At 34.0% G+C, this 27360-nt stretch overlaps 1 protein-coding gene across 2 annotated transcripts; it reads right to left on the reverse strand.

Annotated features, from left to right (window-relative positions):
- Positions 1-6472: 6472 nt before the first annotated feature.
- Positions 6473-13042, reverse strand: LOC128224479 (uncharacterized). 2 transcript variants are annotated; one of them, XM_052934321.1, is made up of 2 exons: positions 12958-13042; positions 6473-10205 (listed from the first exon to the last, which is right to left on the reverse strand). In XM_052934321.1, the coding sequence occupies exon 2, from the start codon at positions 10200-10202 to the stop codon at positions 8127-8129; it is 2076 nt and encodes a 691-aa protein (XP_052790281.1). In that variant the 5' UTR covers positions 10203-10205; positions 12958-13042; the 3' UTR covers positions 6473-8126. The 2 variants fall into 2 exon arrangements, with proteins under 2 accessions (XP_052790281.1, XP_052790280.1); XM_052934320.1 differs by lacking the exon at positions 12958-13042 and adding an exon at positions 10810-10885.
- Between the last annotated feature and the right edge of the window lie 14318 nt (positions 13043-27360).

Raw genomic sequence — 27360 nt, forward strand, 5'->3', positions numbered from 1 at the left:
TCAATTACATCATTTATATAATCGTATCACATATACTGTTGCAAGTTGTGTTTAAACCAACGTACATTTTTCTACAGGAATCAAGATAGGATTTCAATGACAGAATATAGCCTTGCTCTCTTATTTGTATTGAGAACCTCGTTCATTAAAAGATTATTTGTAGCTGTGAATACAGTTAGTTTCACTTGAATGTTTTATTGTTTTGAACATAGAAACTCTATATAAAAAGCAAAACTACCGGTTTTCAAAATTGAAATGTTTTTCTCTGAATACATTCAGAGTAAGACTTGAATCTGCTATATATATATATATCTAAGAAACAAATCACCTGTTTCTGTATTAAATGTTAGGTTCAAGTTAATTCATAAGGAATAATTACAAATCAGTCCCCAAATATGTCTATAAATTTGATTTTTTTCGACTATAGATGTACTATCCAAAAAAATATTCTACAAAATGTATTATAAATGCAATAATGCAATAGAGATGACAACCCCTTAATAAATGTAATTTGGATTATCGAAGCTACCATATTAGGGTGATAAGCTTTGTGCTTCTAATATTCTAGTATTCTTCATGACTGCTAAAGGAGTCTCATAATATGCCATCTGGCTGCGTTGTTGTTAGGGAAGAGCTCGAGGGATTTTCTGCAACATGTCAATACCACAATAAACCAGTTCTCCAGTTCACAGCAGTGACCAAGTACATGCAGGGCTGTCTCTATATGATCACACCCTCTACTCTCGACGCTAACATAGTTAAATAACTTATCTAGTGCTTCCAGTCAATTTTCTTGTTCTCCAAGCTGTCTGTTTGTGAGATACTGCAGGTAGAACATAAAGGGTTTGGAGTCAATTACTACCAGGTCCATCCACGTATCTAATATTGGATGTCTGTGGTGAAAATCTTCAGGACGAATCGTTCTATGCATCTCGTATACTAGGACACCAGGTATACAACATATTTCGAATGAATTAAAAACAACGCTGCATGCAACATGCCGTTTAAGCACTTCCCAAATAGGAAGCTCATAAACCTTTTGTAGAAAAATCTCAGTAGGCCTAGGGCCCGCCCTTCCCCCACATGGACACATATGCCACACATCAGCATGCAATTGACTCTCGGTGTAGGTCAACACCAGTTTAGCCCTCTCATACTGACCACTGCAGTACATCATGGATGCCAACTTCAATCTGCTAGAGGTGAGGCCAGAGTCTAAGGAGGCCCCATACTCGCTGTAAATGTCTGGTGGTATTGGCTGGTTCAAGCGAAGACACGTAGAAACTGCCATAGAGGCAAGGTATTGGTAAAGCCACTATTCTGCATGTTGTAATTCTGCCAATATATCGGATTCATAAGGAATCTCTCGAACTTTTATGATAATGTTCGTTGTTTCGGGAATATTATTCCTTTCAGTCATCGAGTCGAAATAAATACCGAATAATTCGACTTTATCTGCATCAAAGCATTTCCCTTATGTAGCCAATGTGTTCTGATATCGTGTACTGAAAGTTCTTGGTCTGTCAACAATCCTCTCTCCTATCTGGTCCATGTCTATTTGGGTGACAAAGTCAATGATGTTGTTTATCATGTCAGACAGAACTGCTGAAAGGAGAGGAAACTCCCATCTTCTCATTTTTCCCACGAACAGGTCCACTCCCGAGATCGTGTAATGTGGACAGTGCCGAAGGTTGAACCATCATTGAAGAGTTTTCAGGCAGTTTATAACACACTGCAGCAGGTTACGTTCCTGCCAGATTTCTGGAGGAAATGCTTCCAGAGTGAACAATAAAGCGGTTTTGAAATGAAACGTGCTCAGTCTATCACCGACTAAGGATTTAAAGAACGACTTTCGTAAGATCTTTAGAAATGTATAAACCTGTATTTTTACAAAATGTTGAGATCAAATATGAGTAATCTTTTAATCAGTGACGTAGAAAACCTCCATTCCAGTTTTGACTGATCACTCTCGGCGTGAACTTGTGGGACGAGGCAAAGGACAGTCAGGTCTCACCATCTGCAGACAGCAGTGCTGGGGTGGAGAACAATCGTTCTTTATTGCCAGAAGATTCATCTTCCCTTGCTTCCATTCTGACCAATCTTTTATGAGATTAAAATTGTTGACACATAGTAGTATATCTATTTCTAAATTCATGCATAGAGTTGTTGTGCCTTCCGATTGGCTACCAAAGATATACACACTATACGTTTTATTTATAATTATAGAGTCCATTACAGTTGCAATCTTCTCCGTCAACAGGAATGACCTCCTCCTCCGAGCGACCATCCGTTTGGACACGCCGATGTCCTTCAGAACTCTGGACAGTCTCAGGGACATCACATGCTGGCCTTCTGGGTCACGGTCCATAGTCTGAAAATATGCGAATGTTGCTGTCAGTCTTAGTAATATATCAAGATGGACACAATGGTTTTGATTTTTTTTTATTAATATTGGTTGTTTTGTTGCAATTCCATATTTAAGTCTAAGACAAAAATAAAAGTGGACTAACAAAAGTATGCACAGCATTTTTCTTTTATAATGAACACTCTTTTTGCTTTTTTAACCCTTAATAATTGTGCCTTTGTATCTGTGTTAGCAACTTACCATGTTCGGATATTTGGTCTGTACCCGTATGGAACCTGTTTTAGCAACTAACCAAGTTCGGATACTGGATATGCACCCGTATTGTAACTGTGCTAATAGGTCTGTAACCGTGTTAGCAACTTACCATGTTCGGCTACTGGGAGTGTCCCCGTATTGTACCTGTGTTAGCAACTTACGATGTTTGGCTATTGGGTCTGTACCCGTATTGTACCTGTGTTAGCAACATACCATGTTCGCATACTGGGTCTGTATCCGTATTGTACCTGTGTTAGCAACATACCATGTTCGGCTACTGGGATTGTCCCCGTAGTGTACCTTTGCTAGTAACTGATCATAATAATTCTACTATTAAGCAAATTTGAAGTATATAAATATGAAGTACAGAATAATCGTCAGCACAAAAATAAATAAATAATGTACCATATTCTATCATTCCACATGTTTTGTCTTGTCTCATATGATGTATTGTTGCATGGTTTGTCTTTTCTCATGTTTTATCTTGTCCATGTCAAGACTCATTACCTGTCATTATGCATTTGGCGTTATAAGTGGATTGTTTTTTTCGGCGGTGTTCTCATGCGCGCATGCAAGTTTAATAAACCAATGGTTCACTAATAAACTGCATTAAATTCCATTCTGTATTAAAAATAACTAAAACAATTATGTAAAATGTAGATATGGCTGGCATCATTCATACAATGATGAGACATTGTGGAAAGAAGTAAAGTACTCGTCAAAAATGGGTATATCGAATTAAATTAAGTCAAATACAAACTGTATTTTATAAACATGTAACGATTTCCAAGACTTTACAAGACGGCTTATATGTGTTATAAGATCAGTATAATAAATGCTAAAATTTAGTTTGACTACGTATATATTTTCATTACTGAATAAAACAAAAACAAATTTACCTGGCCAACAATGGCTTCGGAAAACTCACATCAATTTCCGTTATAAACATTAAACATTCAGAAACGCATCCTCATCCTATAGAATGTATATATTCCTGCTTTAAGCTTTGCTCGTCATGGTTGGAGAGGATTGGGTTTTAACTACCACGTATGCATGTATGTGTTTAATGACCATTACCCTCAATTTTGAAATATCAAATATATATTCCTCTTTTCTTTTAAACCAGGAAATAAGTTGTAACATGAAAATAATTTCATACAAATTCACCAAAAAACACCAAAAAAACTTGTCTTTAAACAGCATACGTAGGCAGCAGTTTTCGATTGAATTTATTTCGTTTACCGGGTTTTATATAAAATCTTAAAGACAGGCCAACCCAGTGCATTAATCTGTTCGTATCTAATACCTTAAAGGGACTAGAAACCAGATGATACAGCTGCAAGAAAAAGGGAAAATTTTCAAAAACTTCTAACATAAAACTGATATCGTTGTGTTCAACGAATTTAATCTTAATTAATGATGTATCACATCGCTTACGACACATGTATCTTTCGACGATGTTGGGTATTCTTCCAATTCGAAAATCTATTTGTTCTGTCTACTACGTAGATCCCAGTTCATTGAAAAATAGCGTCAGTATCTGTATCTGTACTTATCATGGAACTTTTAAATGCTAAATATGCACACTTTGAAGCGTGAAACAATTATTCGATATTTCTTAACGTGTCAGCTCTGATTCATGTTTTGAGCAAATACTGTATTTGCTGATTTTTAAACCATCTGGTGACTAGTCCCTTGAAGGATGAATAAACCCATAAAGTTCACCTGGTAAATTTGCATCTTACATAAAAAACTGAAGCAATGGAAGTTGGCAATGGATGTGTTAATTTAATTTTGCATAATTTTTAATGGCAAATTACATCTGAAAATTAGAATAAACCCGTCTAATTTCGTTCATTATTTATTTACATTTTTGGAACATGCTAAACATTTATTTTTGACTCAGTTGAAATTTACCCTATGGGGCATTTTTCAACGGACGAGGGGTAGTTGGGGAAATGGGATTCATATTTCTTTATGAGAAAGCTTTTGCTTAAAAACAAATTATTTTGCCATCTGGGTACATTTGGTGAACTGAATAATGATAACTTTCAGCAAATTAGGTAATCGTAGAAATGATATTAGTTTTACAACGCATTAAAAGTTATTTTAAAATTATAACTTTTTACTGTCGTGAGCTATACCTACCAAACTAACACTGCTACATTATTGTTACGATTACTTCTAACTGGCACTCAAAAACTTTATGATGTATAATGATGAGCAGATTCTAGGACATGAAACGTTAATCATGCTAGAAGGCACAAAACTATTTTCAATCGATGGGCAGATTTTATCACACATTTATTTTTAAATCGTGAAACTTTTTACTCTCGGTTTTCTTTTGAATGGTATACAATTTTCATCAGAATTATACAGTTGATTTTTAAAACCATAACGCTTTGAAATGAACTCGAATATAATGCATTGTATAGATATGTAAACTCATCAGACATACAAAATACAACACCTTACATATTCGCACATAAACTCAGCCAACTATTATAAAGCACTGTACAACTGACACCAGGCCGATAGCAAAAAAGGTTACGCCTACATTGTCACTTAACCCCTTAGTAAGTGCCTCCCGACAAATACGCAGAAGCAGACGATAATGATACAGAAGTAATTCTTGCCAATCAGATAAAAAAAGTGAACAATGCATGATATGCATAGATATAAAAGCATGTATTCAATGACTCAATTTTAAAATAATTTATTTCTAAATAACATCTGAATTTTGTTACAATAGAAAGGCAGTTTTTATTCTTTAACTCAAATTTAGAGAAACAACGCATGTTTTAATTTCCATAACGAAAGTAAAAAAAAGACGTTCATTTAGATCAAATGAATTTTGCTGCTGTTCTTCCTTACTCTATGAAGACTCGCAATTTAAACAAGTTTAATGTATCATATTGATATAACTGCCGCAATGTTTAGCGCGATTAAATAATATCCGTATTAAATGAAATGCAAAACTGTTCTAAAATGCATCATACATGTAGGAGTTAGAATTGATCATTGTCATTATAGAGGCATTTATTTATATATTGATTTGCGCCATTTACGAAAATGATATTAATTTATCTATAAGTATGTAATTTTTGTGACCTTAAGCTATATTATATTATATATTTATCTCAATTTGATAACAAAATGTAGCTTAAATCAACTAAATTGTATTTTCACAGTTTGTCAAAGTTGCATTCTTTCATTATCGTTTTTAGAAAACATCATTATCATTATCAAGCTCCATTAAACTGTTTAAATGTATTCTGTGGAAAAATGGCAGTTTTGTACTTGATGCTTTCGTTTAAAAGGTCAACATCGCCAGTTAATAGTTATATTTTTTGTCACAGGTTAGACTATTATATGTATAAGTCCTATCTAGTTGTTCTGTAGTGTAGTGTTCTATGTTCTATCTTGTCGTATGATCTGTCCTATCATATGTTCTATATAAAATACTGTTCTATGTTGCCTAATGTGTTATCTTGCATCGTGTTCTATCTTGCATCATGTTCTATGATGTACCATGTTCTGCTCCTTTTTTCCTGTGTCTGTCATTTTATGTCATGTGCGATATTTCATTTCAGTAACTCTTCTCACCTATCTGCAAATATTTTCATTGATAATAATACACGTTAATCAGTAGTTTGCAATATTCGTTTCATTCATATTGCACACATGCGTAGTAGGAAAATATAAAATAGCCGGGTGTCTTTGTTCATCTTGATATTAACTTCCTGTAACCTCTTGATTTATTGTTATTTAATGCATATCACAAATTTTATGTTTCATTTCTTTATTTTTCTTATATACAATAACATGCAGCGTTAGGCTGTTGAATAGAAACATTGGTCGGGTGCAAACTTGCCTTCAGCTTATTATTAAGGTATCTGATGTACAAGACAGTGAATTGTCGATACCTGGTACCCTTATATTATATTAGTACAATTTCAAAAGCGTTTAAGTGAAGAGAACGGATATTTGTATAAGCATTACACGGACAACGTAAAACTATTGCAATAAATATGTAGTTTATAAAATCGAAATTTTAATGGCCGATTTAATTGTAATAATGAAAAGCAATCTAGATCTTTTCCTTTTGTGATTGGCGGTCATTAACTGTAGGTATAAGTAAGCAATAACCTTTCGTGTGACATCAAGTTTATATGACCTACAATGTATCATAATTTATCATAACTACCGATGGCGCCACCAAATGGCAATATTATTGTACATGGTATACCTTAAAGATCAAGTACATCTATATCTGTGTTCACAAGCTAGGGTTATCATTATAAGATGTTACTTGTCATTCTTTTGCGAATAAGTATTGTTACTGCAATGTGAGGCAAGTCAATAGAACATTAGCATGGCACAATCTAGCTATTGTTTAGCTTGATAGTAAATATTTATTACCTCTATATCTGCGTTTACAGTTGCACTTAGTACCACCGAGAGTCGTAACATTTTAAATACTATCGTCATTCAATCAAAGGTATAAGATAATTCAGTGTTAATACTTCATGTTGGTATCAATTGCAAGAGTATCAGTCGCTGATGCCTTATATGCAAAATAAATCACCGAATATTAATTCTTTATTGGAAATGCTATTAACATAAGACGTCATTTTTTGCATTCTATTAATTGCCATTTTAATTCTTTATCCATTTGAAAATATTATTTTATGCAAATTCTTGAACTGGCTCATTTCATACGTTTGTATCAAACATGAATTAACCTTATAATGCAATTTATCCTCGAAGTGATATATGATAAGCTCTGTTTTTTAATCCGTTTCAATACATCATTTATAAAATCGTTTAACATACACTGTTGCAAGCTGATGTTTGAAATATATGTTGAATAGAATGCGTTTATACAAACTTACACTGTTAAGGAGGAACCAAGATTGGATTTCAATGACAGAATATAGCATTGAAATCTTAATTTTATTGAGGATTTCGTTCATTTGCAGAGTATTTGTAGCGGTGAATACAGTTAGTTTCAGGCAAATGTAATATTGTTCTGAAAATAGAAACTCAAAATCAAAAAGCAATGTAAACAATGACGGACACTTTTCATGCATTATTTCTTTTGTTTCAACCTATTTAGAGTCAGACTTGAATCTGTTATATATAAATTCTAAGAGACAATTTACCCTTTGTATATTAAATGTTAGGGGTATAATTGCACGAATAATAACAAATCAGTTTAAAATGTGTCTCTGAGTTCATATTATTAAAAAATAAACGTGTATTCCGAAACTTGAATAGTTATTAATGAAACATCTTGAACTTCATTATAGTGTCACTATGTCACTAAGTGAACTTTAACTGAGATGTGATGCATGCCTTACTTCAAACGCTGAAATGTCAAATAGTTTACTTCAGATATCTATCCGAATGCAATAGTGCTGACTCCCACTTAAAAAGTAATTTGGATTATTGAAGCTACCATATTAGGGTGATACGGTGTGTGCTTCTAATGTTCTGGTATTCTTCATGACTGCTGAAGGAGTCTCACGATATGCCATATGGCTGCATTGTTGTGAGGAAATAATTCAAGGGATTTTCTGTACAATGCCAATGCCATATCATACCAGTTCTCCAGTTCATAGCAGTGGCCAAGTACATGGAGGGCCGTATCTATATGACCACACCCTCTACTCTCAACACAAATATAGTTGAGTAACTTATATTTTGCATCCAGTTTTCTCTCTTCTTTTCCCAGTTGTCTGAATGTGAGGTACTGCAGGTAGAACATAAAGGGTTTGGAGTCAATTACAACAAGGCCCATCCACTCATCTACTTTTCGACGTCTGTGGTGGAAATCTTCAGGACGAATCGTTCTATACATCTCGTATACTAGGAGCCCAGGTACACAACATATTTCTAATGGATTAAAAAGAACGCTGCATGCAACATGCCGTTTTATCAATTCCAAAAGAGGTGATGTATGAACATTTTGTAGAAATGTCTCAGTTTGCTCATGATCCGCCCTTCCCATACATGGACACCACTGCCACACATCGGCATGCATCAGACCCTCGGTGTAGGCCAACATCAATTCTGCCATTTCGTACTGACCACTGCAGTACATCATGGATGCCAACTTCAATCTGCCAGAGGTGAGATCTGGGTCTATGGAGGCTTCATACACGCGGTAAATGTCTGGTGGTATTGGCTGGTTCAAGCGATGACACCTAGATACTATCATGGACGCAAGATATTGGTAAAGCCATTTTTCTGCATGTTGTAATTCTGCACATATATCGGACTCATAACGAATTTCCCGAACGTTTAAGAGAATGTTCCTTGTTGAGCAAATGTCCTTCATTGCAAACGTAGATCTACGATACATACCGAATAGTGAGATTATTCCTTCATCAACGCAGTAGCTCACTGTAGCTAATGTATTCTGATATCTTGTACTGAATGTTCTGCATATGTCACCGATCCTCTCCCCTATCTGGTCCATTTCTATCTGGGTGACATAGTCCATGATGTTGTCTATCATGTCAGATAGTTTTGCTGACAGGAAAGGAAACTCCCATTTTCTCACTTTTCCCACAAACAAATCCACTCCCGAGATTGTGTAATGTGGACAGTGCCGAAGTTTGAACCACCGCTGAAGAGTTTTCAGGCAGTATTTAGCACACTTCATCAGGTTATGTTCCTGCCAGATTTCTGGAGGATGAGTCTCTAGAGTAAACAATAGAGCTGTTTTGATATGAAACGTGCTTAGTCTATCACCAACTAACGGCTTGAAGAAAGTCTTTCGTAAGATCTTCAGAAATGTATAAACTTGTGTTTGTAAAATATTGAGATCAAACATAAGTAGTCTTTCAATCAGTGACGTTGAGAATCTCCATTCCAGCTTTGACTGATCACTCTCAGCGTGTCCCTGTGGAACAATGAATAATTTACACTCACGTGCTTTTGCGAGTATTTCAGGTCTCGGCCAGTGACCGGGCTTCGGTCTTGTGAATAGAAAATTGCATTCGAGCACCTGTCCACTGAAGCTAAACGCGAATATATAATCAAAATAGTCGACAGTACTTCTTGATGGCCCTTGTTTTCTGAATAACACACCAAATTCCTGCTTCCATAAATCATCCATCCAAGTGTTTTTCAGCAGCACCCTGCCATCCATTGCTGCCTCCACATCCCATATTGCTGGCACATTGTCCAGTCCTTCAGGCAATGGACAGTCACGTTTCAGTAACTGCAGACAGCAGTGCTGGGGTGGAGATAAGTCGTTCTTTATTACCAGAAAACACATTTTTGCTGGCTTCCATTCTCTCCAGTCCAGTATCACACTGATATCGTCTACGCATCGTAGCATATCTATATCAGATTGCATGCCTAGAGTTGTTGTCCCTTCCGATTGGCTACCAAAAACAAAATATTTAAACAAAATATTATTTTTAATATTGTCGACTACTGTTATCATCTTCTCCTTCATCAGAAATGTCCTCCTCCTCCGGACAACCATCTGTCTGGTGACACCGATGTCCCTCAGAACTTTGGACAGTCTTAAGGACATCACCTGCTGGCCTTGATGGTCACGGTCCATTGTCTGAAAGAACATGGAAGCTGTCATTTTATTGTATTTTTTCAAGTTGGACACAAAAGTTTTAATTTATATTTAAAATTGAAAATATGATTGCAATTCTATATTTTTGTCTAACAACAACAACAACAACAACAACAACAACAACAACAAAAGTGGAAAATCCTAAGTGTGCACAGCAGTTGTTTTTCTTTAATAATGATCTCTCTTTTGGCCATTTTCACCCTTAATTATTGTGACCTTGTACCCGTGTCAGCAACTTACCATGTTTATATAATTGGACTGTACCCGTATTTTACCTGTGTTAGGAACTATCGGAAATACTTTTACTAACAAGCAAAATTGAATACTATTTAAACCAAAAAAATAATACAATAACTTTCAGCACAAAAAACTATGTAATCCGAAACTGGGCAATTTAAACCGTAAATTTAAACAAAGAAGGCAGCTAGCATTTCTATACAAAAGAAACTTAAATTTACAATTTGCGAACACAACAAAATCAATTGTTAATATTTATTATAAAAAAGTTTACTTGTTAACAATGTTTTCGATATTTACATCAATCCACGTAAAGAACGTCAATCATTAAGAAACACAATTTAAGTACCCCTTTGGAATTTGTCAATATTTGTGTTAGGTTTGACAAGTCATGGTATGAGACGATTGGTTTTTTAAACATCAGGTGAAATATTCAATACCGAAAGTACAATTTCTCAAGTTCTATTTTAAGCTCGATTCGTCATGGCTGGAGATGATTGGTTTTGTATTATTATGTACGAATGCGAGTTTAATGCCCATTAGCTGATATGTTGATGTAAAATATCAAATAGCATTTTTTTTTGAAAAGCATATCAATGTGATAACCTGTAACACGACATGAATTTCATAAAGAATATGAACAAAGTAGAAAATGTTCACATACAATTGTTTATTTTGGCAGGGAGCAGATGTAAATTTATTTTATTACGTTCACCTGCTTGTATATGCCATCATAAGGACGAGTCAGTCGAGTACGTGCACCTGGGGTGGTATTCACTATATACAACGTAATTATATCTTATGGCCATACATCATTGAATTCATTCACTCTATTGGTCAGTTATTAATAACAAGTAATCCGATTAGCTACATCGTCCTTAGAGCCAATTCAGACTAATATTGGATACAGCCCTGGTAGTATATAACATCATAAAGACGATTAAGCCATGTACGTTCACCTGTTTATATATAGTATCATGAGGACGAGTCCCCTACTTTTGTATATTTATAATTTGCTTGAACCTGCATGCCTTCATATTTTGATTTGTTTGTACAGGTTAGAGTTTAATAAGTAAATTATTCGTGATGAGTAACTTAAGGGAGCGGGGCGACCGTTGTTTTCATTTACGAAGAAATTACTTTATTAATTCTAAGTGTAAGTATTCGTAGTGAAAGGCAATCCAAAATTGCATAATTGTTTTTAAAATTAAGTCATACGGCTGTCCAAAAGGGCTTTCAATCATTCCAATAAGCGTTGTCACTTCACTAAAATTGCACCTTTGCATATGCAAACGTTAGGTGTGGCTACATGGAAATGCACAGTAATAGCAGTTTACTTCATCATGAAAGGTTGTCTTCAGCAATATGTTACGGGTTTTCAAAATTAAGATACTAAACATTTTATAAATCTAGCGCCCCTGATCGGCTGAAAATGTAGGGCAAACACTACTTTGTCATGACTGATTTCACTAGAGCTTTTGGATAATTTAGTTAATGGTTTAACTAGAGTCTTGGGATGATTTCGTAATTGGTTTAACTAGAGTCCAGGGATTATTTCGAATCTGGTTTAATTAAAGTCCAGGGATGTTGTCGTTACTGGTTTAACTAGAGCCTAGGTATTATTTCGTAACAAGTTTAACTAGAGCCTAAGTATTATATTGTAACTGGTTTAACTAGAGCCTATGTATTATTTCGTTACTGGTTTAACTAGAGCCTAGGTTTAATTTCGTAACTAGACTAGGGATTATTTTGTTACTCGTTTAACAAGAGTTCAGGGATTCTTTCGTTACTGGAGCCTATGGATTATTTCGTAACTGGACTGGTTTAACTAGAGTCTAGGGCTTATTTCGTTACTTGTTTAACAAGAGTTCAGGGATTCTTTCGTGACTGGTTCACCTGGAGCCTAGGGATTATTTGTAACTTGTTTAACTTGAGTCTAGGGATTATTTAATAACTTGTTGAACTAGAGTCTATGCATGTTTTTGTTACTGTCTTAACTAGAGTCTAAGGATTTTTTTTTCGTTACTGGTTAAACTAGAGTCTAGGGATATTTTCGTTACTGGATTAACTTTTACGACCGAGATAGTATGCCTACAATCATTGGGGCCAATTTTGAAGACGTTAAAAGATGGTTTAAGTCGGTGAGTGTGTTTTTGATAAGAACCATTAAGATGTCACAAGACGGTTTGTGTGTGTTTTTATGACAACCTTTACAAGTAGGTTAGTGAATGGTTTATTAACGTTTTTGAGACGTCACAAGACGGTTAGTGTGTTTAAATGGTTTATTAACATTTCTAAGACGTCACAAGACGGTTAGTGTGTTTTGATGACAATTTTAAAAAGACGTGTCAAGTACACATCGGTCTGGACAACTGTTTTGTTTATTGCTAATATTAAACCGCATCGAAACCAAGAAAGTTTCTTTTTCACAATTGAATTATCTGTGAAGACTTTTATATTACTAATTTAAAAAAGCATTGCTCAAAAACGACATTACCTTGCCAGCAACGTTTTCCGATTAATTACATCAATTTCTGTAATTTTTTTAAAAGGTTAAAAACTTAACCGAAAGTACAAATTTGGAATTTCTCAAATTCTATTTTAAGCTTTCCACGTAATGGTTGGAGACGATTGGTTTTGAGTCATCACGCGATGTATTTAACCGACGGTTTAAGTTTGACATCTCGCAAGTGTGCACATTAAATGCCATTCAGTTTAAGTCATGGTTTATGTATTTTTTATATTTAAAAATTTATTGTAGTTTTTTGTAGCATAAACCTTATTTCGTAAAGATATGGTCAAATCCGAAATAAAATTAATAGTATGAGCATAAAGCCGGTATCAATTGTATTGCGAGAACCCTATACAACTTGAAGGACGAGTCAATCCAATGTGTGGTATATTGGCATCTTAAATACAACTTAAGTGAATGAATGTGTTAAGTATATATTGCATGTTTCGGAATGACAATATTGATTAAGCTAATATAATTATATGTTATGGAAGCGCTTTAAACGCTGAAAGAAAGAGTGATTTTACCTTTTTTACAATTCTGTAAAAATGCATTAAAAATCGAGTCCAAAATATTTTGAGTGGCCTCAAACTGTAACGGATAAGTGCCTGTTTTAAATCAAATCGATGGATGTTAATACAAAAAGCGAATTTCATAACAGTTAATGGAGGTATATATTATAGTAAACACGTCTTCATTACCGTCGTCAATATCTATATTTATATACCCCTTTTGGTATCTCACCAAAATTTATTTAAAATTCTTCAGCTTGCTTTCAAATTTACATTTACTTAGCAATATAATGAACGTGTTACCATAAAGTGGTCTTAAAATTGAACTATTTTTAATCGCATAACACCCTGCATTCCATTGTGTGACCCCAACGCATTAATGTAAAAACATTTTATGTAAAAAGTAGATCTGACGACAACTGATTTGTGGTATCTAAGCATTGAGGACTGCGGTCTGCATCATGTGGTGGATCCGTGGTCTAGTGGTGACACATTTGACCGTCAATTCAGGGGTTGCAGGTTCATTTTCCCCGCCGCAAAACTACTAAACACTAATCGATTCCGGGGGTGAGGAATTTTCAAAGGGGTGACAATGCTATACACTGGTGCACGCTTAGAACGAACCAGGATAACTAGTGTTGCCTTCTTTCGGTGCACATTCCTCCAAAAAAAACTTCAATGACTTACAATCTTAACGCAGCACTCGCCGAATGGGCATTGCGCGATTGCGAGTATAAATAAGCTTACACATTTACGCTTACATGCTGAACAGTAAATAGTACTGTGTTCTAGCTTTTCATGACCCCATCATCTATATTTTGGAGGTGCATTCAAACATTGAATAGTAAATGTACTTAATATTCGACAAGGTTAGACAATAAGTAACGTTTGTTATGGGACAACTTAAATCGGCTGACCATAACAACTATATTCAATGGAGCACGTATTTTTTGGTGTCATGCGCTTGAACGGTGTTTTCTTCGTATATCTCTGAAGACGTTACAAGATGGATGCCTAATAAGACGGTTAGTGTGTGTGTTAAAGTAACAATTTTGAAGACGTTACAAGACGATTAGTGCGTATTTAAATAAGAACTTTTAAGGCGTTTCAAGACGATAAGCGTGTACATGTGTTTTGATACCGATTTTGAAGACGTTCCAAGACGGTTAGTGTGTGTTTTAATTACAACAGCTTAGGCGTGTCAAGTACAGATCTGTCTTGACAGCCATATTGTTTATTGTTTATATTAAAGCACATTGAAACCAACAAGTTTAGTATTTCAATAAAAGAATAATCTTTGAAGACTTTTTCATTACTGAATTAAGATAATTTGGCGGAAAAACTACATTACATTGCCAACAATGTATTCCGATCATTTACACCAATCCCTGTAATAGACTTAAATTTTTAAGGAACTCCACCAAAAGTACAACTTAGGAATTTATAAACTTCTATTTTAAGCTTTACACGTAATTTTATTTAGTCATCACGTGATGTATTCAATGGAAGGTTTAAGTTAGACATCTCCCAAGTGTGCGTGTGAAATGCCAAGCAGCTTAAGAATGTATGCAATCACTATATCTAAACAAATAATGTGATTATTTGTAACATAAACCTAATTTTAAAAAAAGAAAAGATATTAACTAGCATAAAATCCATATTAAATAATAATTTAAGCAGAAAGCTTCTATCGAAGTATACCTGTTTGAATACAAAATCATAAAAACGAGTCAGACCAGTACGTTTACCGGTTTGTATAGGACGTTCACCGGTTAGTCTTATCGACGCGTCTATCTAGTGAGGATGAATGCCTGTTGTAACTAAAGAATGTGTTATGTAAATTGATGATCTTTAAATCAATAAGCTTTTATAACAGTTACTGATACCACCTGAATGTGCAAGGATTTATGAACACTACTTTCATCTCACGAGTTAATTGCTGTACTTGGATATATGAACACTTCTTTCATCTCGCGATTTAATTGCTGTACTAGGATATATGAACACAACTTTCATCTCGCGGGCTTATTGCTGTAGTAGGATATATGAACACTACTTTCATCTCGCGAGTTAATTGCTGTACTAGGATATATGAACACAACTTTTATCTCGCGGGCTTATTGCTGTAGTAGGATATATGAACACAACTTTCATCTCGCGAGTTTATTGCTGTAGAAGAATATATGAACACTTCTTTCATCTCGCGAGTTAATTGCTGTAGTAGGATATATGTACACTACTTTCATCTCGTGAGATAATTGCTGTAGTAGGAGATATGAACACTACTTTCATCTCGCGAGTTTATTGCTGTACTATGATATAAGAACACTACTTTTTCATCTCGCGAGTTAATTGCTGTACTAGGATATATGAACACTACTTTTATCTCGCGAGTAAGTTTCATGTAGTAGGATATATGAACACTACTTTCATCTCGCGAGTTAATTGCTGTATTAGGATATATGTACACTACTTTCATCTTGCAAGTCAATTGCTATACTAGGATATATGAACACTTCTTTCATCTCGCGTGTTTATTGCAGTACTAAGATATATGAACATTACTTTTATCTCGCGAGTACATTGCAAGTGTTAATTTTATGAAACCCAATATTGGCTGATGAAGTTTTGACTATTTGAAGAAGGTTAATTTTAACTAATTTTTATGATGAGTGTACTTATATATAATCATGTATTCCCCTTGGTCCCTTACCGAAATATATTTAAGATTCTTCAGCTTGCTCTCAAATTCACTTTAACGATACACTATAATGAAGGTTTTAAAATTAAGTGGTCTTTAAACCCAATGACACCAAACGTCCCATTGTGTAACCCCGGCGCATTAATTCCTTAAACAATTCATATCAAAAAGTAGATCTGACGATAACTGATTTGTGGTACTTAAGTATTACGGACTGCGGCGGATCCGTGATCTAGTGGCAACACACTTGTCAATCAAAGGCCTGCAGGTTAAATTTCCTGCAGCAACACTACAATTATACGTCTGCAGTGTGACAATGCTCTACACTGGTACATGTTAAAGAACCAGGTAAGCTCTAAATAGGGTAACATTATGTCTGTGCACTATGCTCAAAAAACACACACACTAAAATCACTGACATTCTTATCGGAGCACTCCCCGAATGGGCCTTGCACGAGTGCGAGTATAAATCAGCTTACACGCACACGCTTACATCCTTAAACAGTAATGCACCAGTCAATTGTAAGCACGCCCCCCCCCCCTCTTCAAGGTCCGAGAGTATACCGGGGATAGCCGGGGAAATAGGCTGTACTTTTACCTTCCAGGTGGCGCCGCAGTGCCGGGTGAATGCGGTGGTTTTGTCTTCGGGTCAAAAATAGTGGGGAATAGGCCTTACCCAGGGTCCGTGCGGTGCGAGGGCATTTGGCGGGGATTTAACCATCAGGCCGTCTCCACAGGGAGAGGACTTTACCCGGGCTTGGCTGGACCGAAAGACAAAGTCCCCGCTACTCCCCGGACCTCGGGGTCCGTGTTTACAATTGACTGCTGCATAAGTTGACCAATGCACAAGCGAGGTAACACTTTCTTCTAGCTTTTCATGATCCAATCTCTTTTTACGACCCCATTTTCTCCCACCTCAGATAAGTAGATCCAACAATTTAACCATGCTAGATATTCTTATCTTGCCCACGGGCGAAGATAAAATGCCCGTATGGAACTCCTTTTTAATGGTCACCACATTGTAATTACCTCCCTTGTCGTCAGTAGCATCAAGGAAATCTTGTCTTATGGTAATATTTAGAATGTTGATTAATTATTTCTCGCTTCAAATGTCACCATAAAACAGTTTTCACACACCATTCAAGAAATAATGCTTCATTCTCCTTAGAACTATTTAAAAAGACAGATTTGACTCTTAATATTAACTGGATCACTGCGCGGATATCCATGACAACCACGTGATATCGCATATCCATACGCAATTATTTTCACTAAGCACAAAAGTGATCCAGCAAAAAAATGCAATTTTACTTCCTTTTGTTTAACTGAGGTGGGAGAAAAAGCATCTACCATAGCCGCTCGTGTAAGATAGGTTCATCCCGACCCTCGCGCAGGGTGTTTTGAAACACCCTACGCTCGGGTCGGAATGAACCTATCTTACACTCTCGGCCATGGAATATACTTATAATCTTTGTTTTGGAAGAACATCCATTTACGAAATACTACCTGTACTTTATATTCGGGAAGGTTAAAAAATAAGATGTTATAGGACAAATTAAATCGGCTGACCATAACAACTTAACTACATAAAGCAATCCAGACCCGCGTAGGAATATACACAATGCGGCATTGAAACAAAACAGTGAAGCAAGTACAAGCCGGCACCCACGATATGGTTGAACTTCTTTAGGAAAAACGAATCTTGATAAAAAAAAAAACTATTTCACTATGAACAGATTTTTGGTGATATGTTTTAAAGTTGATTTACCGAACAAAACGCTCTTTAGTTAAAACTCACTATTGAAAATATTATTTCGCATACTCAACTTTTTTCTGCATATTTCTTGACATTGACATTGTCAAGAAAGATAACGCACACAAATGTGTATGCATATAAATAAAAAATGAAATAGATTTTAGTTGCTTGATCTAAATTCTATAAATCTCCTGATAAGCGTTTAATGTTGAAAGGTCAAACTGCATATTAAGATGTTGAAATAAAATATTAACATTTATTTTTAAATAGATAAACGTCACAATGTATGCTTGAATAATAAACGAACATACGCTGTCACTTGTCACAAAGAATTACTTTATTCTTGGAAAATTTGGAAAATAGCGACCGAGCCTTCATACTGAATAAACGCACGAAAAAAAGACTTTATCCTTAAATATTTGTGCTTAAACTTCCTTTCATTAACGATAGATGTATTTCTTTTTTACACTTTAAGCTGTAATCGAAAATAAAGCTTACGTACATTCCCGTACATCAAAAGTTCTATTGGAGGATATGATTAAATATTTAACCATTCTCGTTGTAGTTCGCCTTTTTATTTTTTGTCTACAAATGTTTTAACGTTCTTGCCTGGATAAGTAGTGTAATGTAGTACGTTGGTATGAGTACATTTAAGAGAGGTTGCAAAACACTTCTTGTACGGGTATGGGTACGTGTGGACTTCTTTTTGTGCACTTTATCATCCAAGTATTTATTGTGCACTACGTCATCTACGTATTTGTATGTCGTGCACTATGTCATCAAAGTATGTGTATTCAGTACAAGTTTAGACCTACATGTGAAATAAAATACGGAATATGAATCTTTTTGATCAGAGCGAGACCACAATTACAAGTTCATAGACATTTTTCACACACAAATATCGAACTCAACTGCGCGTATAAGTCCAAGTTGTGTAACGGTAAACAAATTGAATTTGTCCTGTCAGAAACGTAACTAAACAGTGTCAAGCTTGCATTCGTATGAGTAGGGGGTACATTCTTCATTGTCGTCAAGTTCCGTATTACTTGTAAAATAAACTTGAATTTAAAGAAAAACTGACAATTTTGTATTAATGAGTATTTAAAGGTATCCTTTCACCGGTTCTACTCATATATGTATTAATTATCCGTGGTTTCACTGTCATGCAGTGATTTATGTTCAGTTACATCTTGTCCCATGTTCTGTATTGATTTGTTATATGATTTGTCCTATGTTCTGTCATATTACGGTCAATACCAATTAAAATAAATAAATTTTAATAAATTGTAATCAATATATTTTTGAACGTAAAGATATAAACACTAAAAAGGGCGGTAGCATATTGGTGTACATAAGAGAAAATTTACCATTCATTTGCAGAAAAGAATTTGAGTTTGAACACTTTGTAGCAATTTGGATTGAAGTATGTTTTTGTAATGCCAAACCATTTCTAGTGCGTTTCATTTATTGACCACCTGATAGTATGATAGAATGGATTAATATGTTCAGTAATCAGTTCAAGAATGTTGAAGACTTAAATTTAGAGTATCATTCATAGGAGACATTAACATAAATTATAATGCCGAATGTGAGTCATTTAAAATTACCGCATGGCAGGATTATATTATAAAATACGGATTAAACCAGCTTATAGATGTTCCTACAAGGGTAACAGAGAAAACATCTTCTATTATAGATCATGTATATACGAACTCAGTGGATCGAGTATGAGAAGCATTTGTATCAAGTCTAAGTATAAGTGACCACTTTCCAGTTTGTTTCACTAGAGCTGCCAGTTTACAAAACGTTTCACAGCATCATACATTAAACTATAGGTTTTTCAGAAACTTTAATGAAATTTACTTTTGCATTGATCTTAACAAGCTAAATATAAATTGGGTTGAACAAGTTCATGACCCTAATGAAGCCATGGAAGTTTTATATAAGCGACTGAATGAGGTGTTGTCGCACCATGCGCCACTGAAAAAAAACGAATAAAATTTGAAACACAACCAGCCTGGTATACTGACGATATTAGGTTGGTTATAAAAGAAAGAAATAGATTCAAAAAGCGTAAACATTGGTCGGAATATAGACTTTCAAGAAATAATGCTACTCGATTAATACGTCAAACCAAGAAAGATTATTACAATATAGCTGTAAAAAACTGTAAAGATTTTAGGGTGTTATGGAAGAACCTCAGAGAGTTGAATAATCATAATGACACTATTGACAATAATAGTATAATATTACCACAATACCTTTATACAAACGGAATAAATGTTGTTGGCGATGCACAAATATTAGATGTGTTCAATAAGCATTTTACTGACATATCCGATTGTATCAATAAATCAGTGTTCGATGAAACACATTTTTCAAAACTTGGTACTAATTTAAATAGTTTGCTAAAGGGTCAGTACTTTGATATATCTTACATCATCCCATTGGAGGTAAAAATGTACATTGATAAGCTTAATAAGGCGAAAGCTACAGGATTAGATGGAATAGGGCCTAATATCCTAAAACAATGTGGTGATTGTATTGTTATACCACTAACGTCCATTATGAATAATAGCATACGGTTAGGAATATTCCCAGACTCATTAAAAGAGGCTAAGATTTTGCCTTTATATAAGTCTTCTGATCGCAATGATCCAAATAATAATAGACCAATTTCTATCCTTCCAACACTGTCAAAGGTGTTTGAACGGCACTTTGTAGATCAAATCAAAACATTTTTAAATAATACGAATGTAATACATGAATTTCAATCTGGTTTTCGAGAAAAAACATTCTTGTCATACAACGTTGATAAGAATAATTGATGACTGGATTGGAATTGACAATGGAAACTATGTAGGTGCCCTCTTTCTTGATATACGAAAGGCGTTCGATCTAGTAGATCACCGAATACTTTTACATAAATTAAAATTATACAATTTCAGTGATAATTCCGTACAACTGATACTTTATATTTGAAAGATAGACACCAAATTGTAAAGTTTGGGGATTCCCAATCTTCACGAAGATGTATAAGGTCTGGAGTTCCTCAAGGATCCATTATTGGTCTTATTCTTTTTCTTATATATATTAATGACATAACCTTTGAAATTAAAAATTCCTTGATTGACTTATATTCTGATGATACTACACTATATGCAAAAAGTTCAAATACGCAGGAAATTGAACGTACGTTGCAAATAAATTTAGATATGGTATCGGATTGGTGCAAAGTAAACAGCATGGCAATACATCCACAAAAAACGAATTGCATGTTGCTGGGTTCAAATGCAAAGTTAAGAAATGCTTGTGCGCTCAATTTATTCGTAGACAAAGTACTAATTGAAAATGTAACTTCGAAGAAATTGCTTGGAATTATTATTGATTCATCATTGTCGTGGAATCTGCAAGTATAATTTGTCTGCAAGAAAGTAACTTCAAAGATAGCCATTTTAAAAACACTCAATTATTTTTTAACAGATCAAATGAGACAATTGTTTTATAAATCTTATATACTTCCTATGTTTGAATATTGTTGTAGCATTTGGGGGAAAAGTAAGCAAACGCATATGAGACGAATCACCATGTTTCAAAAAAGAGCTGCAAAAAATATTCTCTTTAAGCCTATTAGAACGCCATCGCATGAATTATAAAAAAAATAGAATGGCTTCATACCGTTACAGATATCAAACGGCTTTCATGGTATATAAATATATTAATAATCTAGACCGAGTTACATAAGAGACATTATTAAGATATATAGCAACACAAGATATGGATTACGATCTTCCACGCGACAAGACATTGCTCACTTTCGACATAAAACAATAATACAAGAAACACTCGTTTGCATGCTACAGTGGGAAAGTTTGGAAATTTTTGCCAGAAGAAATACGTAAGTCTAACACGGAAAGTACATTTAAAACCCGCTGCAAGAAGTTCTATTTACCTCATCAATCGCAAAATCCGTTGTAAAAAGTGTATGCATAATTCCATGCAACAGGTATGGTTTATACGTATGTATATGTTGAGTAAGTTGTTTAATAAATGTGTAACTGTCCTACTGACTCAATTAAACAATTTTGGTGCGTTTTCTTGTTAAAATTTAGGTAAAAATTGATGTATTATTAAGCATTGATGTGTTAAATGAATGTATTATATTCATGTTTCATTATGTTTTTGTATTACATTTTAATAATCCCATTCTAAGCATTTTACATGTCAAAACGATAATTAATTCTAGTTATAGGCCATGATGAAAAAATGTAATAATGCTTTTTAACAATAATCATGTATTTTTGCGGTACTGTTCAAAATGTGTTTTCTCATTTGTGTTTGAGTATTATTTGCATCATATCTTATTTAGTGTGTGTGTGTGTGTGCGTGCGTGCGTGCGTGCGTGCGTACGTGCGTACGTGCTAGCGTGCGTGCGTGCGTGCGTGCGTGCGTGCGTGCGTGCGTGCGTGCGTGCGTGTCCTTTCAGAAAGCCGCATTGTAAATAAGACGTGTTTTATGTTTTTCATAATATGATGCCTATGTCTTAATGTGTTACCTTCTTAAAATAAAGTCATTATTATTCTTATTATTCTTATTCTTCTTCTTCTTATTATTATTATTATTATTATTATTATTATTATTATTATTATTATTATTATTATTATTATTATTGTTATTATTATTATTATTATTATTATTATTATTATTATTATTATTATTATTATTATTATTATTATTATTGTTATTATTATTATTATTATTATTATTATTATTATTATTATTATATTAGTATAACATTTAATGTTTTAATCTGATGTGTTTTTATTGATGTTGAATAAAATTTGTTTAAATAAAAATAAATCTACGGAAACCAATATGGAGTTCAAAAGCAACAGAAAGCATTGTTATCTTATTTTTGTTGACATTTTCGTTAATTAACATATTTTGGTTGGTTTCACTTTAATTGTAATTTGTTTAAAACATCGAAATAACAAGCAATGTAGACGAAATTGAGATTTTTTTCAAAACAAAATGTTTTTCTTCAAAATGTATTTAGAGTCAAAATTATGTAAAAAGTATGTTTGAGTGTGTATTTTTTAAATTGATCAGACATAAAAGTATCACATAATTATACATAAAATGTTAAGAAAAGTCAAACAATAAAGATTAACTGTTTGATTGTTAGAAAAGGACATGTCAATTATAACATAACGAATTTGTACATATCAGTTTAAAATGTGTCTCTTATTTCGTATTTTTTAATCGTAAATGTCTAGCCGAATTTAGTAATTAGCTATCAATGAAACATCTTGAAGTTCGGTTTATTGTCACTATGTCACCAAGTGCACTCATGTAGGTAGCATCACTTCAAAACACTTGTTGAAAGTTTATATGGTTTACTTCCAAACACTTGTTGCAATGGCATATGATTTACTTCAACCACTTGTTGAAAGTTTATATGGTTTACTTCAAACACTTCTTGAAATGGTATATGGTTTACTTCAAAACACTTGTTGAAATGGTATATGGTTTATTTTAAAACACTTGTTGAAATGGTATATGGTTTATTTCAAAACACTTGTTGAAATGGTATATGGTTTATTTCAAAACACTTGTTGAAATGGTATATGGTTTATGTCAAAACACTTGTTGAAATGGTATATGGTTTATTTCAAAACACTTGTTGAAATGGTATGTGGTTTATGTCAAAACACTTGTTGAAATGGTATATGGTTTATGTCAAAACACTTGTTGAAATGGTATATGGTTTATGTCAAAACACTTGTTGAAATGGTATATGGTTTATGTCAAAACACTTGTTGAAATGGTATATGGTTTATGTCAAAACACTTGTTGAAATGGTATATGGTTTATTTCAAAACACTTGTTGAAATGGTATGTGGTTTATGTCAAAACACTTGTTGAAATGGTATATGGTTTATGTCAAAACACTTGTTGAAATGGTATATGGTTTATGTCAAAACACTTGTTGAAATGGTATATGGTTTATGTCAAAACACTTGTTGAAATGGTATATGGTTTATGTCAAAACACTTGTTGAAATGGTATATGGTTTATGTCAAAACACTTGTTGAAATGGTATATGGTTTATGTCAAAACACTTGTTGAAATGGTATATGGTTTATGTCAAAACACTTGTTGAAATGGTATATGGTTTATGTCAAAACACTTGTTGAAATAGTATATGGTTTATTTTTAAAATACTTGTTGAAAGTGTATATGGTTTATTTTTAAAACACTTGTTGAAAGTGTATATGGTTTACTTCAAAACACAAGTTGAAAGTGTATATGGTTTACTTCAAAACACAAGTTGAAAGTGTATATGGTTTACTTCAAAACACAAGTTGAAAGTGTATATGGTTTACTTCAAAACACTTGTTGAAAGTGTATATTGTTTACTTCAAAACACAAGTTGAAAGTGTATATGGTTTACTTCAAAACACAAGTTGAAAGTGTATATGGTTTACTTCAAAACACAAGTTGAAAGTGTATATGGTTTACTTCAAAACACAAGTTGAAAGTGTATATGGTTTACTTCAAAACACAAGTTGAAAGTGTATATGGTTTACTTCAAAACACAAGTTGAAAGTGTATATGGTTTATTTTTAAAACACTTGTTGAAAGTGTATATGGTTTACTTCAAAACACAAGTTGAAAGTGTATATGGTTGACTTCAAAACACTTGTTGAAAGTGTATATTGTTTACTTCAAAACACAAGTTGAAAGTGTATATGGTTTACTTCAAAACACAAGTTGAAAGTGTATATGGTTTACTTCAAAACACTTGTTGAAAGTGTATATTGTTTACTTCAAAACACAAGTTGAAAGTGTATATGGTTTACTTCAAAACACAAGTTGAAAGTGTATATGGTTTACTTCAAAACACTTGTTGAAAGTGTATATTGTTTACTTCAAAACACAAGTTGAAAGTGTATATTGTTTACTTCAAAACACTTGTTGAAAGTGTATATGGTTTACTTCAAAACACAAGTTGAAAGTGTATATGGTTTACTTCAAAACACAAGTTGAAAGTGTATATGGTTTACTTCAAAACACAAGTTGAAAGTGTATATTGTTTACTTCAAAACACTTGTTGAAAGTGTATATGGTTTACTTCAAAACACAAGTTGAAAGTGTATATGGTTTACTTCAAAACACAAGTTGAAAGTGTATATGGTTTACTTCAAAACACTTGTTGAAAGTGTATATTGTAGTGCCTCTGGTACAGCACTAGTGTTGATTTGATCTTCGAGTTCTTCAGTGACCATTTGACATTTCCTCTCGTGAATGTTTAAGTTTGCAGTAATTACTTAAATCACTACATAAGGCGTATACACTTTAAATAAGGTTTATTCAATGTTAACCAACAACTTCGTAGACATATACAATATAGTATGCAAGTACGTGTCATATGTGTAACTCTTACAACTTTCGGTAAAACGAATACGTTACACTTGTTAACAAAGATGGTAACTTCGGGGAAAGAATCACACTCGAGCCTTATATTTTAAATGCGCATATATATATTATCTTTTCCTTAGCATTAATACATTCAAACAGTCAGCCGCCTTCCACGTTAAAAGACTATCAGGATGCTGGATTAATTTACTATAAACGATCTGCTTCAGATTCCTTTAATGTCTAAAACGCTCCCTTTAACATGAATAATTATGATTATAACGATTCGTATTTACTATATTTCTATGGAATATTTACTTTGCATTCAGCGACAGGCCTTGGTGCAACTAGAATTTCTTTTTACTGGGGAACCCCTTCAACAAAAAAATCGTCTCTTTATATACTAAGAGACAGACGACTGCATCGACAGGTGATCGACTCTAGATCGACACCCGATCGACAACAGATCGACAGTTAGTCGATCTAGATTTAAACATAAAATATGATCGATCGCCTTAAACCGAGTCGACAGATCGATCTAAAAACAGTAACGTTAGATAAACATGGCGGCTAAACAATGAAAATTATGATTTATATCACAATTATTGCTACTATAACATGTTAGTATTTGTTAAAACAATGTAAAAACCAGCACCTAAAGATTCAAATTTCGCGGCTATTCTGGCCTTGAAAGGAAAGCTGTAGTGACGCAGCTGTCGAAATTCTTAGGTACCAAAATGGCCGACTGACTGTTTACAGTTTGAATTCAGTTAAAGAAGTGGATTCAAACCAAGAAGATTCGGACTTAACATGTGAAACTACGGTTATTATAAGTTATAAAAACCTTTCTTTACAATATATAAAACCAGGTTAAAGATAATTCTGAATTTACATCGAAAGTAACGAGAATAAAGGTCCGGATGGGGTAATTTCCTAGTGAACATGTATTTCGTATGGTAAAAGAATGCAATTTTATAATGGTTAGCTACCCCATCCTGGACATCAGCACATAAAAATGTGGGTAAGTCATATATTATTAAAGTACTGATTCTTAGACAATGTCACTGTATCAGGGTACATCATCATGGTTTACTTGAAAACACAAGTTGAAAGTGTATATGGTTATGTTATAGTAATTTGGGTCTCAGGTGTCATTTTGTCACTTTCAATCAAATTTTAATCAAACATCACAAAATTAGAAGATGTGTCGCTCTTTACATTTGTGCTCCTACCTATATCTTCAAGGTCTCACTAAGTGGCCTATTACTGCATGCTGCATTTTTTTTTATTAGATTTTGTTTTTAAAAGGTATTTTTCCTACGACAGTTGTAGTCTGTTGACCATTGTTCATGAAAACAAAAGTCTAAAGTTGCACACGATAAAAGTGGTCTTTGTTGTAGAAGTTTTAGGTAGGAGTTCCAGTGAAGTTTGCTCTAAGCATTAAAAAATAAGCCAGTGATGATGCTTTCCCACAATAGAGCTCCATACGAGTTCACGAGAATGATTTGTATCAGCTTACAGCGAGAGTTCGGGAGTTTTTTGTAACAGCTTAAAGTTTCAGATCGAGAGTGCTTTGTAACATCTTACTGCTTACAGTTTAATTTCGAGAGTGATTTGAGTCAGCTTAGAGCCAGAGCTCGAGAGTGATTTGTATCAGCTACAGCTAGAGCTCGATGGGTGATTTGTAACAGCTTACAGCGACAGCTCTAGAGTGATTTGTATGGGCTTACGACGAGAGCTCGAGAGTGTGTTTACAGCTTACAGGGATAACTCGGATGTGTTTTGTATCTGCTTACATTTTGAGATCGAAAGTGATATGTAGTAGCTAAGAGCAGGAGCTGATTTGTATCACCTTTCAGCTAGAGCTTGAGAGTGATAAACCCGTCAACAATTTGCGTACTACATTAGCTTTGAGACAGCTTCACACAAATGCCTTGTTATTTTTTCTCGATTTAGATTTCCGATTCTGTTTATTTCCTATAAATTTACTAGCGCGATCG

This window comes from Mya arenaria, chromosome 17 (genome assembly GCF_026914265.1).
Source record: "Mya arenaria isolate MELC-2E11 chromosome 17, ASM2691426v1".
Taxonomy (NCBI): domain Eukaryota; kingdom Metazoa; phylum Mollusca; class Bivalvia; order Myida; family Myidae; genus Mya; species Mya arenaria.

Coding starts and splice junctions, on each gene's coding strand:
- LOC128224479 (XM_052934320.1), bottom strand. CDS start 10,881: ATGTTTAAAAAACCAATCGTCTCATACCATGACTTGTCAAACCTAACA. Junction 10,206..10,809: donor TATTGACAAATTCCAAAGGG/GTACTTAAATTG, acceptor ATGTTCTTTCAG/ACAATGGACCGTGACCATCA.